The sequence below is a fragment of the Olea europaea genome, unplaced genomic scaffold, assembly GCF_002742605.1.
Source record: "Olea europaea var. sylvestris unplaced genomic scaffold, O_europaea_v1 scaffold1012, whole genome shotgun sequence".
In the NCBI taxonomy this organism is placed as follows: domain Eukaryota; kingdom Viridiplantae; phylum Streptophyta; class Magnoliopsida; order Lamiales; family Oleaceae; genus Olea; species Olea europaea.
In genome coordinates this window covers 196,684-212,786 of record NW_019227441.1, presented here as the reverse complement: position 1 = coordinate 212,786, position 16,103 = coordinate 196,684, and the positions used below count along the sequence as shown (strand labels likewise).

At 32.4% G+C, this 16,103-nt stretch overlaps 1 protein-coding gene across 1 annotated transcript; it reads right to left on the bottom strand.

The window, feature by feature from the left end:
* Positions 1 to 11,487: 11,487 nt before the first annotated feature.
* Positions 11,488 to 16,103, bottom strand: LOC111372579 (serine carboxypeptidase-like 42). The gene is made up of 10 exons (XM_022994953.1): positions 15,489 to 16,103; positions 14,667 to 14,774; positions 14,440 to 14,532; positions 14,077 to 14,169; positions 13,630 to 13,715; positions 13,266 to 13,544; positions 13,051 to 13,184; positions 12,284 to 12,376; positions 12,085 to 12,202; positions 11,488 to 11,915 (listed from the first exon to the last, which is right to left on the bottom strand). The coding sequence occupies exons 1-10, from the start codon at positions 15,724 to 15,726 to the stop codon at positions 11,748 to 11,750; spliced, it is 1,410 nt and encodes a 469-aa protein (XP_022850721.1). The 5' UTR covers positions 15,727 to 16,103; the 3' UTR covers positions 11,488 to 11,747.

Below are 16,103 nucleotides of genomic sequence, written 5' to 3'. Positions count from 1 at the left end.
CTTAGTAGAAGGAGATAGGAAGGATGTTGTAAGAACAATTCCTTTTGTTCTTCAAGATGAAAGTGATCCTAAGACTTATAAGGAAGCGGTGCAATCTAGAGATTGTATGTTCTGGAAAGATGTCATAAACAACGAAATGGATTCTATTGTTTCAAATAACACTTGGAAAATAGTTGACTTGCCAGCAGGATCTAAGGCTATTGGTTGCAAGTGGGTATTTAGGAAGAAATACAATTCCGATGGATCTCTTAATACCTAAAAGGCTAGATTAGTGGCTAAAGGGTATCGTCAAAGAGAAGGAATTGATTACTTTGACACATATGCACCTATAGCTAAGGTAACGTCGATCAGGATCTTATTTGCATTAGCATCTATTTATTATCTACATGTTCATCAAATGGACGTCAAGACGGCGTTCCTAAATGGAGATCTCGAAGAAGAGGTCTACATGGAACAACCAGAAGGGTTCGTTCTACTGGGAAATGAACATAAAGTGTGCAAATTAATTAAATTCTTATATTGACTAAAGCAAGCTCCCAAAAAGTGGCATGAGAAATTTGACTCTAAAATAATGTCAAATGGATTTAATCACAATTCAGTAGATAAATACCTCTACACGAAAGTCAATGAAAATATATTCACATTAGTATGTCTCTATGTTGATGACATGCTAATCATTAGCAATTATATAGACGGGATCAAAGAAACAAAATTGTTTTTATCATCTACTTTCAAAATGAAAGATCTTGAAGAAGTTGATACTATCCTTGGTATCAAAGTTAAAAGGGATAGTGGGATTTTTACATTAAGCCAATCACACTATGTTGAGAGTGTGATAAACAAATTCAAACATTTGAATGTTAAGGAGGCTAACACTCCTATAAATCCAAATATTAAATTGATAAAAAATGAAGGCAGAGCAATTGCACAAATGGAGTACGCAAGTGCAATTGGAAGTCTTATGTATGCATCACAATGTACAAGACCTGATGTAGCATTTGCTGTAAGTAAACTAAGTAGGTTTACTAGCAATCCAAGTTCAGAACATTGAAAGGCCGTTCTTGGTTACCTAAAGAAAACCAAAAAACTTGGGACAATATACAAAATTTCCTAAAATCTTTTAATGACATACCGACGCAAGTTGGATATCAAGTGCGGGAGAGAATAAGTCTACTTCAAGTTGTATATTCACTTTTGGAGGTGGTGCAGTTTCTTGGAAGTCTAAGAAACAAACTTTTATTACTCATTCAACTATGGAATCGGAGTTTGTATCATTGGCCGAAACCAGGAAAGAAGCTGAGTGGTTAAGAGATTTATTATATGAAATACCTTTAGATATAAAGGATATTTCTTCTATACCTATCTTGTGTGATGGTTAAACCACTCTAGCATATAATGAAGTATACAATGGAAAGTTTAGAAACATGAGTCTAAAACACGAGCACGTAAGGAAATTAATCAAACATGGAGTAATTTATCTTACATTTGTTAAGTCTAGTGAAAACTTAGCCGATCCATTTACAAAACATCTCGCAAAGGAGTTAGTGAGATCAACATTAAGTAAAATGGGATTAAAACTCCTTAAATAGATCCACCAATAACTGCAACCTCATGACTAAAATATACTAAACTAGTATAAATGTAGGTTTAAGAGGTAACAACAAGTTATTCGATAAGTGGATGGATTCAACACTATTAAATATATCAAACACTATCTTTGGAAAACAGTGTTGGTTGTTACTGTTAGAGGGATGAGTTAAAATAAACTCTTAATGAAGTTCAGTACAGAGTACAAGTATCTGTAAAAATAACAAAGATATTGGAAGAACTTCACCTATGTGAACTTCAAGGTGGTACCGCCTCGTTAGAGAGTTGGAGTTTTCTTTCTTTAAAAGTTCAATGAAATATGATTAGTGCAAGGTCATGTTAGCACTAAACAAGTTAGAAGAACTAGTGAAAAGCTTAACACTTGTGTGTGTGATTTCATCGGTATTGTCACAAAAAATAATTGGTTCAAGGCACACTAGCCATCTGGAATTCTGATAATACCTTATGAGTTTTACATTATGAATAAATTCAAATCGAAAGATATCTAATTCTTATACATAAGTGTTGATATTTGATTATGTGATTAAAACAGATTTTGAACAAATGGGGGGGATTGTTGGAAATTTATTTGTAGTTCAAAATCGGAAGGAAAAAAAGGGCTTAACTATGCGACCGCATGGATTAAGCTCATGCAGTCGCATAAGGGCCTCCCGAGAATTTGAGGGGGGGGCTATGCTATAATCATGCGACCGCATGGCTATAGCTTATGCGGTCGCATGGTTGATATTTGTGATTGTTGTGAGCCGTTTTTGACATTTTTTATTTGAAATTGGTAGCTTTTCATCCTTGTTTTGCACTATTTCGTGAAAAACTTGCAAAGGCTTATAAATAGGTGATCGAAGTACAAGAAGGAAATATTGAATTCCATTGAAATTTATCCCCAAGTTATTCTTCCAAATATTGAGATAATTATCACATAATCATTCCAATTTTCACTTGTTCATTGTGAAGTTACATTTTTGCTTTTGGTGTTCTTCACATCAAAACTTGTTTAATCCTACGAACGGTTTGCCGAAAATCCTTAAAAGCATTTGCAAAGGAGGCAAATAACGTTTGAGGACAACGAGATTAACTTCATGTTTAAGTTTTCGTTGTTTATTATATATTCTTCCCTTTGTTGTTCTTTCATTTCTCCTTCTCTTTTGCATTAATTTTCCAACTGCCTATCGGTACTGTTGGGGAATCGGTGATGGGTAATGGTAATGAGGTTTGGGCCCTTGATTGAACCTCTATCATCTTGGTTGTCAGGTTGTCAAAGATGGATTCAATTGTGGTGTTTGGAGGCAATATCAGTTCGATGGAGTCTACCATGGATTCTGAGTAGTTTGGGTCCCCTTCTTTGGTCAAGTCACAAGAAACACAAGACCATGCTCTGATACTATGTCAAGCTACAATAATATTCATATCTTATTTCTTTGATTCATTTACAAGATATAGAGATACAGGAAGATAATTTCAGATGCTATATTTAGCCTATACGGTACTTATTGCTAAACTTATGGTTGACCCTTGAATTAAGAGATTTCTACTGCTACAATTTCCATATCCCAGTGATTCTAATGACTCGTGCCAACACCATTGTCACGTCAGCACTAATTTATTGTTAACGTCTAATTGCATCAGATTTAGCATTAAAAAAAATTGAAATATGACAATTGATAATGCTATCTCCATCGTTGTGACCTTAAATGGTTGTTTTTCAAGAAATAATCTTTGCTCTTGTCGTTCCATGACAATTGATAATGCCATTTCCATCATTGTGATCTTAAATGGTTGTTTTTCAAGAAATAATCGTTGCTGTTGTCGCTCCAATACTGTAAAATTTTGGTGATGAAGGAAATCTCTCTCCAAATTGCGAAATAAAAGGATTCAGAGTCTCAGACATGAGCAATCTATCATAAATTCAAGGACATATCAATTAAAATAAGTTTTAAAAAGATATTTTTAATTTTTAAAAATAATTAAAAATCACTAATATGACCTGGTCTATTAATTTTTTAAAAGGTCACCTGATTTCTCAAAATCTAAAATTAAATGCATGGTTTTGCCTATTATTTTTTATTCTAAATGTAATAGTATTGAAGTCAACCGTGACCGAAGAAATTATAAGAGTTCTCGTGTGTTTTTTTCTTGCCACGACATAAAATGGATGCGATCTATTGGATTTATTGTATGTATTTTTAGAATGATCTCAAGTTCGAATAAAAGAGAAGGATAGTGAAATTTTTGTAAAACTTTATCGAAATATGAACTCTTATTAACATTTAGGGGGTGTTTGACATGCATTTTTATGTAAAAATACATTTTAGAATAATAAATTGATGTGAAATGTATGGTTGAAAAATCAAAAAAAGTTTTTGATTTACTATAATATTATTTTAATAACAAATGTGTGGTTGAAAAGAAGAGAGAGAGATGCATTTTGAAAAAAATTGCTATCAAACGGGGCCTTAGAAAAACCAGTCCAGACCTTGATGTGAAGAAAGTTAAAATGCCATTGCAATATTAACAAAATCAATGAATAAACAAAATTTTGAGAATAACTTGACCGAATTTTTGGATAAACTGAACGGTTTTGGGGGTGAACAGAATGGGTCGGCTGTGAACCGGCCACTCTTGTGGTAAATTTAACAAGGTCTAATTTTTCACATTTTTATAAATAATTATACTAAATTCTTATCAAGTTTCCACGTTTACTAAGAGTAATGTTATTTACAGTCGCTTACTGCAGTAGTCGTCCTATATGGTATACATGTGACAGTTAGTGATTTGATATATTAGTATGGTATTTTTTTTATCACCTTATGCAACAAATTACTAACTGTCACATGTATGTCAGGTAGGACGACTGCAAATAATATTATTTATTTAATAATAAAAGATACAAATCTGATCAAAGAGGAGATACAAGGAATGGTACTCTTGCACAAATCTAAATGTTTGGCATGCCTAGCATATTAACAGGGGATTTGATTCTTGCCCACCGAGTTTGTTGGCATATAATTGATGTGAAATGAAGTAGTTAAAGTAATAATCAGGATTTGATTAGTGATAAATTATGAATAATTAAGACCTCAAGCTAAGCGAGAACAATGGAAAAGTAAATAAAGAAAAAGACACATTTGCACTTTGTATATTAGGGATGAAAAGACTAGGAATAGGAATAGAAAAAGGACATGTTCCTTCTAATTATTCTTTCTAATACTTACATGCAATTCGATTAGCTTTTAATTGCTCGAAATCAACTTCAATTAAACTCTAAATCATTTTTTTTTTTTTAGCTCAAAATGTATCCAAGTTCGGATTTTACATACAATTATCACTTTTCTAACTTCTAATATAAATGGGAAGGATGGACTACTATTGATGCAATAGTAACTTAATCCAATTTTACTATGCATGATGTCATTTTTTATTTTCCATTTTGTTTATGTCAAACAAATGTTCTTCCACACATCATGTCACTAGTATTAAAAAAATAATTATGTCAAATAAATGTTCTTCCACACATCATGTCACTAGCATTAAAAAAAATAATAATTTTAGTAAATATAAACTGCCATGAGGCAAAAAAAATCTTCACACATGAACTTTAAAAAAATAAAAATAAAATCTCCGCACAATGAGGAGAGATGGCAAACCATGTGCAGAGAGTTTGCAAACTCTCCATACAGTGGGAAGTAAAAAAAAAAAAAAAAAAGATCTCTCTGCATAGTGTGGAGATATGACATTCAATGCGGACACTTCCTCACAAAGTGCGGACTCTCCGTACAGTGCGGAGTAAAAAAAAATATCTCGGCATAGTGACTGTCACGTGCGCATTTATCGTATTTTTATTAGTGTATGAAATTTAGTTTTTTGGAAAGTTTTTTAAACAATAACTAGAAATATTTCCATGATATAAGAAAATAATTGTAAATTATTTTTACGATTGCATAACAGTATTGTGTCATCTAGAAAAAATATACTTGTATATTTCATACTTGAATAAGAAATATACGAGATTATACAAATTATTTTACTTGTATTCTTTGATAGTGTTGATATAATTGAATTGAATGTGAAGATTATATTTCTAAATTTTGTGTAATTCAATATTGGAAAATTGAAATTTGAACACCATATTCATATGCATTTATATTTTGTGCTTCATATATATTTAAGATTTATTTTATGCTTATGTTGAAAAAATAAAAATCTGAAAAAATTTTTGAAATTCGGTTTGGTAAGTGGATGTACGGTGTATTGCATTCTCGATATTTGTAAGTGCAAAAATCGGTATATAAAAATACAGTAAACTGCAAATACGGTAGACAACATATACGGTAAGTTGCAAATACGGTAAGCAGCATATACGGTAAGCTGAAAATACGGTAAGTTGCAAATACGATAGGCAGCATATACGATAAGCTGCAAATACGGTAGGTAGCATATACGATAAGCTGCATATATGGATTTATAATTTGTTATAAATGTATAAAAAAAATTTAATATTGAATTTCTTAAATATTAGATGTTGTAATCCAATATTGTTTTCTTTTTTATAATTGTATTTCAGAGAATTAAAAAAAAAAAAAAAGTGGCTAAGAAATCGCTAATTTTTAAATGTATTTTTTTGTTGAAGATAAAAATTATTTTTTTTTATGTTATTTGTAAAAAAAAAATTATTGTAATTTTATTAGCGTAATAAGAAGATTTATTATGTATTTTTATTTTTTACATTTTGTGAAGAATTTTGTTTATGATGATTGACAAATATTCTTCAACACACGCATCATGCCAACAATATTAAAAAATAATAATAATAATATTTTTAGTATACATAAACTCCATGAAACAAAAAAAAAATCTCGACACATGAGAAAAAAAGACTCTACAAAGTGCGTAGAGATGACAAACTATCTCTCCGCACAGTGTGAAGAGAAAAACAAAAACTCTTGGTACTTTATCTGCAAATTCCAAGAGGTCTTTTCTCAAACAACTTTTGAGCAATGTATTGAACACTTTAATTCCTAACCTACAAACTGAAAGTATAATTTCATTGAAAATTGTATCCGCTTCTAATGTCCAAGAGTTGTTATTAAGCAAGTATAAAATATTGAATTTGGGTGGTACTCTAGAGCCTCCATTTGTGAAAGCAATGCTATGGTACTATCAATATCCCCTTCTTTGCACAACTCACATATTGTTTCATTGTATGAATCACGAGAAAGCTCCTTTCCAATACCGTATATGACTTGCATGCTCAAAAATTGAGTTGTGACTAGAATTTAAAGAAGACATAAATGATTTTGAACCATGTTTTTCGACTCTGTTTCGTTGTATATACGAAAAATTTATAATCTTGAAATTTGACTTGTAATTAAAGAATTTGAAAACAACTCTTCGCACCGTACAAAGAGTTTTTTTCTCTTTGTACTGTGCGGAGAGTTAGTTTGTCATCTCTCCGCACTGTGCGGAGAGTTTTTTTTTTTTTAACTTCGCACTGTGCGAAGAGTTTTCCAACTCTCCGCACATGGTTGAACTCTCTCGGAGAGGTTTTTTTTCTCTTCGCACTTTTTTTCTCTGCGCATAATTCAACTCTCTACGCACTGTGCGGAGAGTTTTTTTGCTCTCCGTACTGTGCGAGAGTTGGTTTGTCATCTCTTCGTATTGTGCGGAGAGTTTTTTTTTTTTTACTCCGCACATGGTTTAACTCTCTTAGCACTGTGCGAAGAGGTTTTTTTCTCTCCGTACCTTTTTTAATTTTTTTAATTTTTACTCTGTACTTGGTTTAACTCTCTTCGCACTGTGAGGGAAGTTTTTTTTTTCAATTTTACAATATTGAATTACACAAAATTTAAAAATATAATTTTCACATTCAATTCAATCATATTAACACTATCGAAGAATACAAGCAAAATAGTTTTTATATTTCTTATTCAAGCATGAAATATATAAGTATATTTTTTTCTAGATAACATGCTGCTATGCAATTGTAAAAGTAATTTTCAATTATTTTCTTATATTATGAAAATATTTTTAGATATTGCTTCAAAAAATTTTCAAAAAAATTAAAATTCATACACTAATAAAAATAAGATAAATACAAAATTCGTACAACGCGCGTGATAGCGACTAGTACACTACATTAGGTAGAAATTCACTCATCTAGTAATAATTTATCAACTTTAAAAGTACAAACAATCTTGTAAAACCCACTTTTTTATTGAGAATGTCACTAATTCATTTGGCTCCATTATGATTAATTCATCATGCTCTTCTTTTTTTTAATTATTATTTTCTCGGGTTGAATAGTCGGTCTATCGTATTATCTAATTTAATATCTTAATGCCACATGCATTTAGCTACGTTTCGACTATATCTTTGAAATTCAAAAGCATCCCAAAACAAGAAGTTTATTTAGAGTTTATTTGATAAAGATTTTATGAGGAGGATTCTTTGAAAAATGTTTTTTATGGTAAATGAGTGATTAAAAATTGAGAATATATCATGAAAAAGGTAAAAAATTCTTCTTATTTTTTTTAAAGTGTGCGATTAAAAATAAGTGTGAAACGAAGTGATTATCAAAAAAATTTATTTAAGCCTTGGAACACATGGCATAGTATAATGCTATAAATTAATAACGTGGGTCCCTGCAAACTCTATTAATTAAAACAGAATTATTTGGTTAAATGAATTAATAATTTATTATTTTATAGTGTGCATTTATGATTCAACACAAATTCATCTCTAATTTAACCAGCTAATTATTAATTGTATTCTACTCATATAATCAATTAAATAAGCATTAAATCAAATATGGATACATTTAAGTAATCAAAAACTTAATCATTGTTATCTGTTTAAATAAATAAAAGTCACTTTTATTGTATTCATTTAGCCCATGTTTAGTATAGACCAAAATTGATTTTAATTTCAAGTCAAAGTCAATAATTAATTCTAACCACACTTTTTGTTGGATCCAAAACTTTTCATCTACCTATTTCATCATTTTTTTTTTATCAAAATCTTTTAGAAATTTAATTTCAATCTACACCAAATGTGAGCTTAAGAAAGTGATTCAATGTATTATATTTAAGATACTTTATCCAAAAAAATTATTAATTGTAAAAATTACCTAGAAACCTACAATTAAAAACTAATTATCATAAACAAGGAAAATTAATTTACAATTCATATATCAGGTGATGCGAGCAGGGACGAGCTCTGCTTGCAATGAGCCGCCACTATGCAGAAATGAGTGGTATCGCTGAGTAATTTCCTGTTGGCGGGGCTGAAGGGCAAGTTGTTCTAGTTCAGTTTTTGTGGGAAATGCAGATCTGTTGTTTGATGTGTTGGTGTAAACAGTTGTTTAATCAGATGTGGTGGGTGATTGTTTTATTAGATCTATTGTTTAGCCAAAATTTTGGTATGGTTGTTGGTGTTTTTCAAATGGTGCTCGTGATTTCCCGATCTGTAGGGTGGTTTTGTTGGTGGTAGTGTAGGCGGCGATGGTGTTGTTGCTGGTGGTGCATGTGGTCATGGTAAAGTTGTGTGCTTTCTGTTCTCGATATTGTTGGGATTGGTGGTAGTGACGGCAACGTGGTGTGACTAAATCTATTTTCATTGTGATTGTCTGTTACCAGATCTATGTTAATTGTAATTGTATGTGACTTTGTTACATACAATCACAAATTAGACTAACATGATCACAGACAATCACAGATAACATAGGTAAGTGAATGTAATATTTATGATTGTGGATTTGAATTGAATGTGATAGTGGTAAGTGGATGTAGTACTTATGGGGTTGGGTGTAATATCCAGAAGAAGTTTTCAATTTCTAGAAATTTTCTAGAGTGTGGGTAGAGTGTCCAGTGAGTAGGGGTTCCTGAGTTGGAGGTGGAATATAATTTAAGTGAATTGTATATATATTTAAATTATATTATATATTATTAATTGGAATTAACTCCTAGATTTTGAAATAATTTGATATGTTTGTTAGTTTTGAAATGTGATAATTATAGTGTAGTAATTATGTATTTTTCCCTTATTAATTTATGGTACGAACATGATCATATATTTATATTGAGTTTTCAGAAAAGTATTACCTAATCAAATTTTTGAAATTGTTAATTTATCGAGTAATGTTATTTAGTCACATTGGGGTTGTAAGCCCAGTGTGGATTGTGCTAACATGATATTAATTGATAGGTGAAATCTAAATAACTCATTTAATTTCACCTTTCATTTAACTTATCATCTAAACTAAGGTTGTAATTCCAATAAGGTTGCATAGCATTGCTCTAATCTATCTTAGTGGCCCCCAGGTCGGGATAGGAAAATTTATTATACAACAGAAATTATTCATTTATATTTGGTAAGATCCCAAAAATTTCTATCTTAATTTACATGGTGATTTCATGTGGCACAAGATAGTCCCACGTGGACGCCAGGTTGTACTCACGTATGAAAAAGGAAGCCACGTGACACACTAAAATGACCTCACTACAAAACAAGGACAGACTAAACTTGCTAGAATGAGCTTTATGTAGGCTCTGCCAGTTTAGTATAATTCTGCTAGAATTGCTTCGCATGGACAAAGCTATAGGATCACCTCTCCCTCGGCTTTGCCCAAATAGGGACGAACCCATGAGCTTGCTGAATTCACCTGTGCTTAAAATAAGATATTGACTTGTCTTGCTCGATAGGCCGAACCCTTATGAGCAAACCAATATGCTTGAGGTTAATTGAATCCTAGCAAAATAAATCGATGAAGTTATGGAGACATTCAAGTTCCTTTTCGCGTTAAATGAACCAAACAAATATCTTCTTAATAGCGTAACAGCAAAAGGAGACAGCCACGTGGTAGAACTATTATAGTGTATTTGATTACATTTATTTTCCATGAAATATCAGGTTTCACCCAAATTCTTACTTTGGAGTGTTTGATTGCTATTTTTTTTCATTAAAAATATTTTCGAACTTTTGAAAATATACTTAATTTTCCTTATTTTTAAGGAAAATATTTTCATTGGGAGGAGTAGATTTTGTTTTCCTCAAAACAAGGAAAATATTTTCTGTTTTAGGTGAAATTTTTCATGATAATCAAATACACTTTTAGTAATAATGAAAATTTGTTACGAAGAATCTAACAATAGCAACCACCTAATTAATAGGTTAATTGTGACAAAGATGGTGTCATATAGAATCAAAATTTGTTTAGAATCATCTAATGACGAGGTGACACGTGTTTGGGGGGGACCCATAGATTTAAGATATGAAAATTATATGGAAAGCAAGTGAAATTGAAAACCTTAGCCAACTCTTCATCTTCTTGCACTTCTGGTGGCAATTCTCAACGTAAAGAAGAACTTAAGGTGCTCCGCTGACCACCATATAGAAGAATGATTTGACAAGAATGTGACAAGAAATCTATTGGCTTCAACTTTTCAATGTCAACAAAAGACCCTTTTTGTCTTGGAAGGTTACTAGAGATGAAAATTTTCTTTTAAGATTCATATCTAAATAAAATAATATCCCTTTGTTAAAAATTAATTAGAAAATCTATTTGTTCTAATGAAAAATAGTCGAACCCATGATCACCCAACTTTTTTAATGACGTGAGTTAGAGTTAGAAATAGGAGTATGAGGCGATAGAATTTACCATTGCAGTTCTATAATAGTGACGGTTTCTACTATGCCTCCTTCATATGCCTTTTATACTATTATTGTCCTTCTTAAACCCCCGTTTGATGGCCATTATTTTGAAAAAAGTGGATTTTTTGTAGTTAAAAGTATGTAAAAGTTTTGGATTTACGTACAATATATTTTATTATATAAGTACATAGTTGAAAATGAGTGTGAAAATTAAAGGGTCACAGAAACACAGACAAGGGCTAAATAAAATCCCCTATTTTTAAACATACACCAATACAATGCTTAGTCAATGAAACATGACATACCAAGATGATTTTCATTCCTCAACAATCATATCAATAATCACTGTTTCTGAGATTTTCCTTTGGTTTTGCTTTCTTATTATAAATCACAATGCAGAATGGATGTGTTGCCTTCGGCTCAATGAAATTCCAGGAACTACAACTCGACTTTATATATAATTTCTGAATACAAATCTGTCACTGTAGTGCTCTTAGTCACTCTTCGATGGAAGGACGAGTTGTGTTTGGCAATCTCCGGCCACGGATGAACGAACTGAACAGATGCAGAGCTCTTGAAGGCTGTGCATAGGGTACCATATGAGCAGCACCTCTAACAGTTGCAAAGGTTAACAAGTTTCCATACTCAGTTTGCCAGCCTCCAACCTATTTTTCCAACAAATTTTTTACGATAAGCAATCTAGGAGAGTTAAACAAAAGGTTTAAGCCATAAGTGCATGTTTTGGGCACTATTCTCGCCAGTATAATAAACAAGATTTTAGCTTCTTCTTTTTTTATATATAAAAACAGTTAGGAGAGGGTTTTGAACAAGTACCTGTCCTTTGTGAAACCATGCTCCATATGGAACTGTAATCTTGAACTGCAGATCATGAGCAAGTTCGCGTACAAGTGTTCGTGAACCAATTAATGGCACGACTGAATCTTGATCTCCACTGAAATAGAGCATTTTGATCATTGGATGATTTCTTTAAAAAAAGGAATCTACTGTTACATTGTATTAGTGAATACTTCACCTGAAAATCCAAACTGGAATGTTGTTTAGCACGATTCTTTTAAGCAGAGGAAGAATATTGATGTTGCCATCTGTATCGCTATAATTTAGAACACTGTGTAACATATTAAGAAGATAAACAATCAATTTATTTTACTGCAAGTTTTTATTATCTAAAATATAGAACAAAATTCGTGTTTGTGAGAGATTTATTGTCTTTTGAAAATAAATAGGCAGAGGGCATTAAGGAGGTTCAAAATTATTATCAAAATGTAAGAAGTACAATGGGACACAATACACATTTCAAACTCTTTTCTTTAAGCGTGTTCCCCTCCATTGCCTTATTTGGAGTCAGCAAGACCACTTTTTGCTTATTTCATCGTTTCATGTCATGTCTATTTTAGTACGATCTCATACCCATTTAGCATCCTCAATTTCGTAACCTAACACTCAATAAAACCCCCCGTTTGGTAGAGATTCTTTAGAACTCATTTTCAATCACACATTGTCTCATTAAATAAATCTTTCACGTGGACCTATAACTTTTCCTACCATTTAACCACATTCTTCCAAAAAAAAAAAAGAAAAAAAGCACTTTCCACAAAATCTACTTCAAACAGGCTCCAAGTCTGATATCTACTCGTAAAGAACTGGCCTATTTATGTTACCGGGATCTTCCTTCACACAGAATTCATGTAGCAATGCTTAGCTAAGAAATTTAAAACCATCTTGAACTCTCAGTATACTTTTCGACATGCCATCAGTTCATATGAATAATGCTTGACTTACCCGCTGCACATGGACCAGCTATACGGCAAATTGGTCCGGTTCGCATGAAGAGCCTTCTGAACCTCAGGAAGGTTGAAGTAGAACCGCCTTTCATAGCTCATGCACACATCTACTCCAACACTAATCTTAGTAGCCTGAAATTGCATATCCCAGCAGTCGTCAATTTCTATTTTCTTCAAGAAGAAACACATAAGATTGAATTCAAGATAAAATACCATCTTTCGTAGTCTCAATTCTTGCTCTACTAAAGAAGGGTAGCACACATCGAGAATCACGTCGTAATTATTTATATAACCCCCAACAATAATGTTTGCCTCTGATATGGCCTTATTACATGCATGTGACACATTATGTGGACTAGCAAATGTATAATCTTCGAAATCACACTCGTTCATAATTGCAAGGCCAATTTCATCAGAAATCATTCCATGTGACCAAAAGAAATCATATGTTGCAGGACTATCGCGATCAAGTCTGAGAAGAGGATTGCCAATCTGATAGAATTAAACCATTTATAGTAAATTAAGTAAATAGCTCAATATTTTGTAAAGAAATTCAGATTGAGTAATGATTTCTTACTGCTACGCCTTTAATATTGAACTTGAACTCTTTAGAATGTTCGTTGTGGTCGAGAATAGCAACAGCTAATTGTGGAATATAATGCCCTATGCATAAAAAAAACTTATTCATAAGTTTTACACAATATCTTAGAACGATAAACTTTCACGTCGCACCATCTATAAAGTAAAACAGTAGATTATCGTCACATTTATGTGTTTCATATTGAAATCAAAATATGAAACAACCAAAATTACAGCAGATTCCATAATTTTTATTTCCATTTAGCAAAATCGAGAAGGGAGAGATTTAATACTTCAATTGTTTTCTCTTTAAGGAGCGCAGAAAAAAATTTCAATATAGTACCAACAAGCACTTTTCCAGGATCTATTTTCCTCACAGATAGCTAAAGAGACAATAGACAAATGATCCAATGGTATGTGATTGGACTTGACTTAAACTACATACCTGCATAACTCTCTCCAGTCAGGAACAACTCTCGGCTTTTGAATGTTGGAAACTTCTTATACCATTCCATCATGAACATATGCATATCCATTGCTGCCAAGAAAAAAATAAATGGAACTTTAAAGGCATTTTGTTTGGAAAAGTGGATTGGATTGTATTGGACAAATTAAGGAAGAAAAGAAGTTAAACTCTTATCTATTGTATTGTTCAATCATGTCTATTACCAAGCACTGAACGTGCTACAATTGAATCAGCCTATTCTCAGATTTCAAAAGTACACCCCCGAGAAGTTTGAGGGCTACACTCACAATGACATACTTATATGTGCGAACAAGAATGAATAAGGCATAAGCACATCCTTACCTGTGGATGCATCACCACAACTGTAGTCTGAGGTTGTATTTGAATATGACCATCCTACTCCAGCTGGAGACTCAACAAAAAGGAGATTTGATGCTACACAAATGAAGGACATATGTTAGTAAGTACATGGAAATTAGTCACAAAAATGACAGAAGTACTCGAACCAGAAATGTATTTCATAATATTAATTCACAATTTGAGGCAAAGTTTAATAGTTGGATATGCACCTTTATTCCATGATTTTGAATTTCTTCGTAGGGCTTGACCATCGCCTCTAGGAAAGAAGGGCCCCAACTCTGTGAAGGCTCCCCCGCCTATTGATGAGCAACCTGGGCCTGAATACATAAAGTAAACCGCAGTTTTAGAAGACAATTCCAAGACTCACTTTGAGGTTAGGAAGAAAGTCTTTTTTCCCTTGAGGCATAAGCCTTAAGCGATAAGCTGTGCTTGAAACGCTTTTTAATGCCCTGGTGTTGAGATTTCTACCTTAGAATATTCGGCTAAAAAGTTATGGACTAGAGCAACCTCATAGAAAATGAAAGAAGACATTATAGAACAGACTTCTTGTTGATGCATTGGCCAGTCAGATGTTTATCCTTGTGTCTTGCTTCAATTTGGGGCTTCATAACATTCGGCCAAGCATTTATGCATTATTTTTTTGTTCGAACACCATTTTTAAGTTCTTTTCATTCATTAACTTTTCTTATAGAAGCTCAATTATGTTACACACAACACTTTTTAAGAGCCTGATAATACCAGAATCAACTTGATTACAACACATTTACAGATAATTCAACAACTAAATCAATTAAAACAAAATCTCAAAGGAGATGGACCTTTCATTTGTTCACTTGACCAAAGCAAAAAGAAAAATAAGCAAGAAAGTCAACATGTTTTAAAGTATATTTAAGCCTTGTCATCATCCATTTACGAAAAAAATGAACACGTTGAATCAAATACTTGGATTCAAAATTTTTATTTGGTAAAATTTGTTCATCTGTATTTGGTTGTATCAAGAAAATTAAGTACAAATTCTTGAAAATAATTACCTCCATTGAGCCAAAGAGTAAGGGGTTTATGATCAGGATCCTCCTCTGCCTCTACAAAATAGTAAAATAAGCTTCTTCCAGCCTTCAAATCCACATCTATATATCCTGCATACTGCCTGAACTTCACCTCCGGTTGGCCAGGCAATTTTACCACCAAATCCTCCTCCGGGAACCCATAAACACCGCCCACCACCAATCCCACCACCACGACCGCCGCCAAGATCCACCCAAATCCCATCTCAGCAAAAAAAAATTAATTCACAGAGACGCCCTTTTACTCTTTTAGTTCAATGCAATTAATGCAAATGCATATATTATATATATAGGAGCAGAAAAGGCAAAAGTGTATAAAGAATGAACTTTTGCTAAGAAAGAGCACGTGAATTCTGGGTTATCTTTAACAAAAAAGCATTCCCTTCATTGATGACAACTGCTGTATATAGACACACACCAAACAGAGTCACAAACTGTCCAGTGTGACAGAATTATGAATAATGAGAGCAACTGAAGAATACTGCAAATTTATAGCCAAGTTTTGGCAGATTTGGTGGGTTTTTTTTTTTCTTTTTTCTTTTTTCTTTGTATTAACAAGAGATTGTTGTAGAAAAAATAATG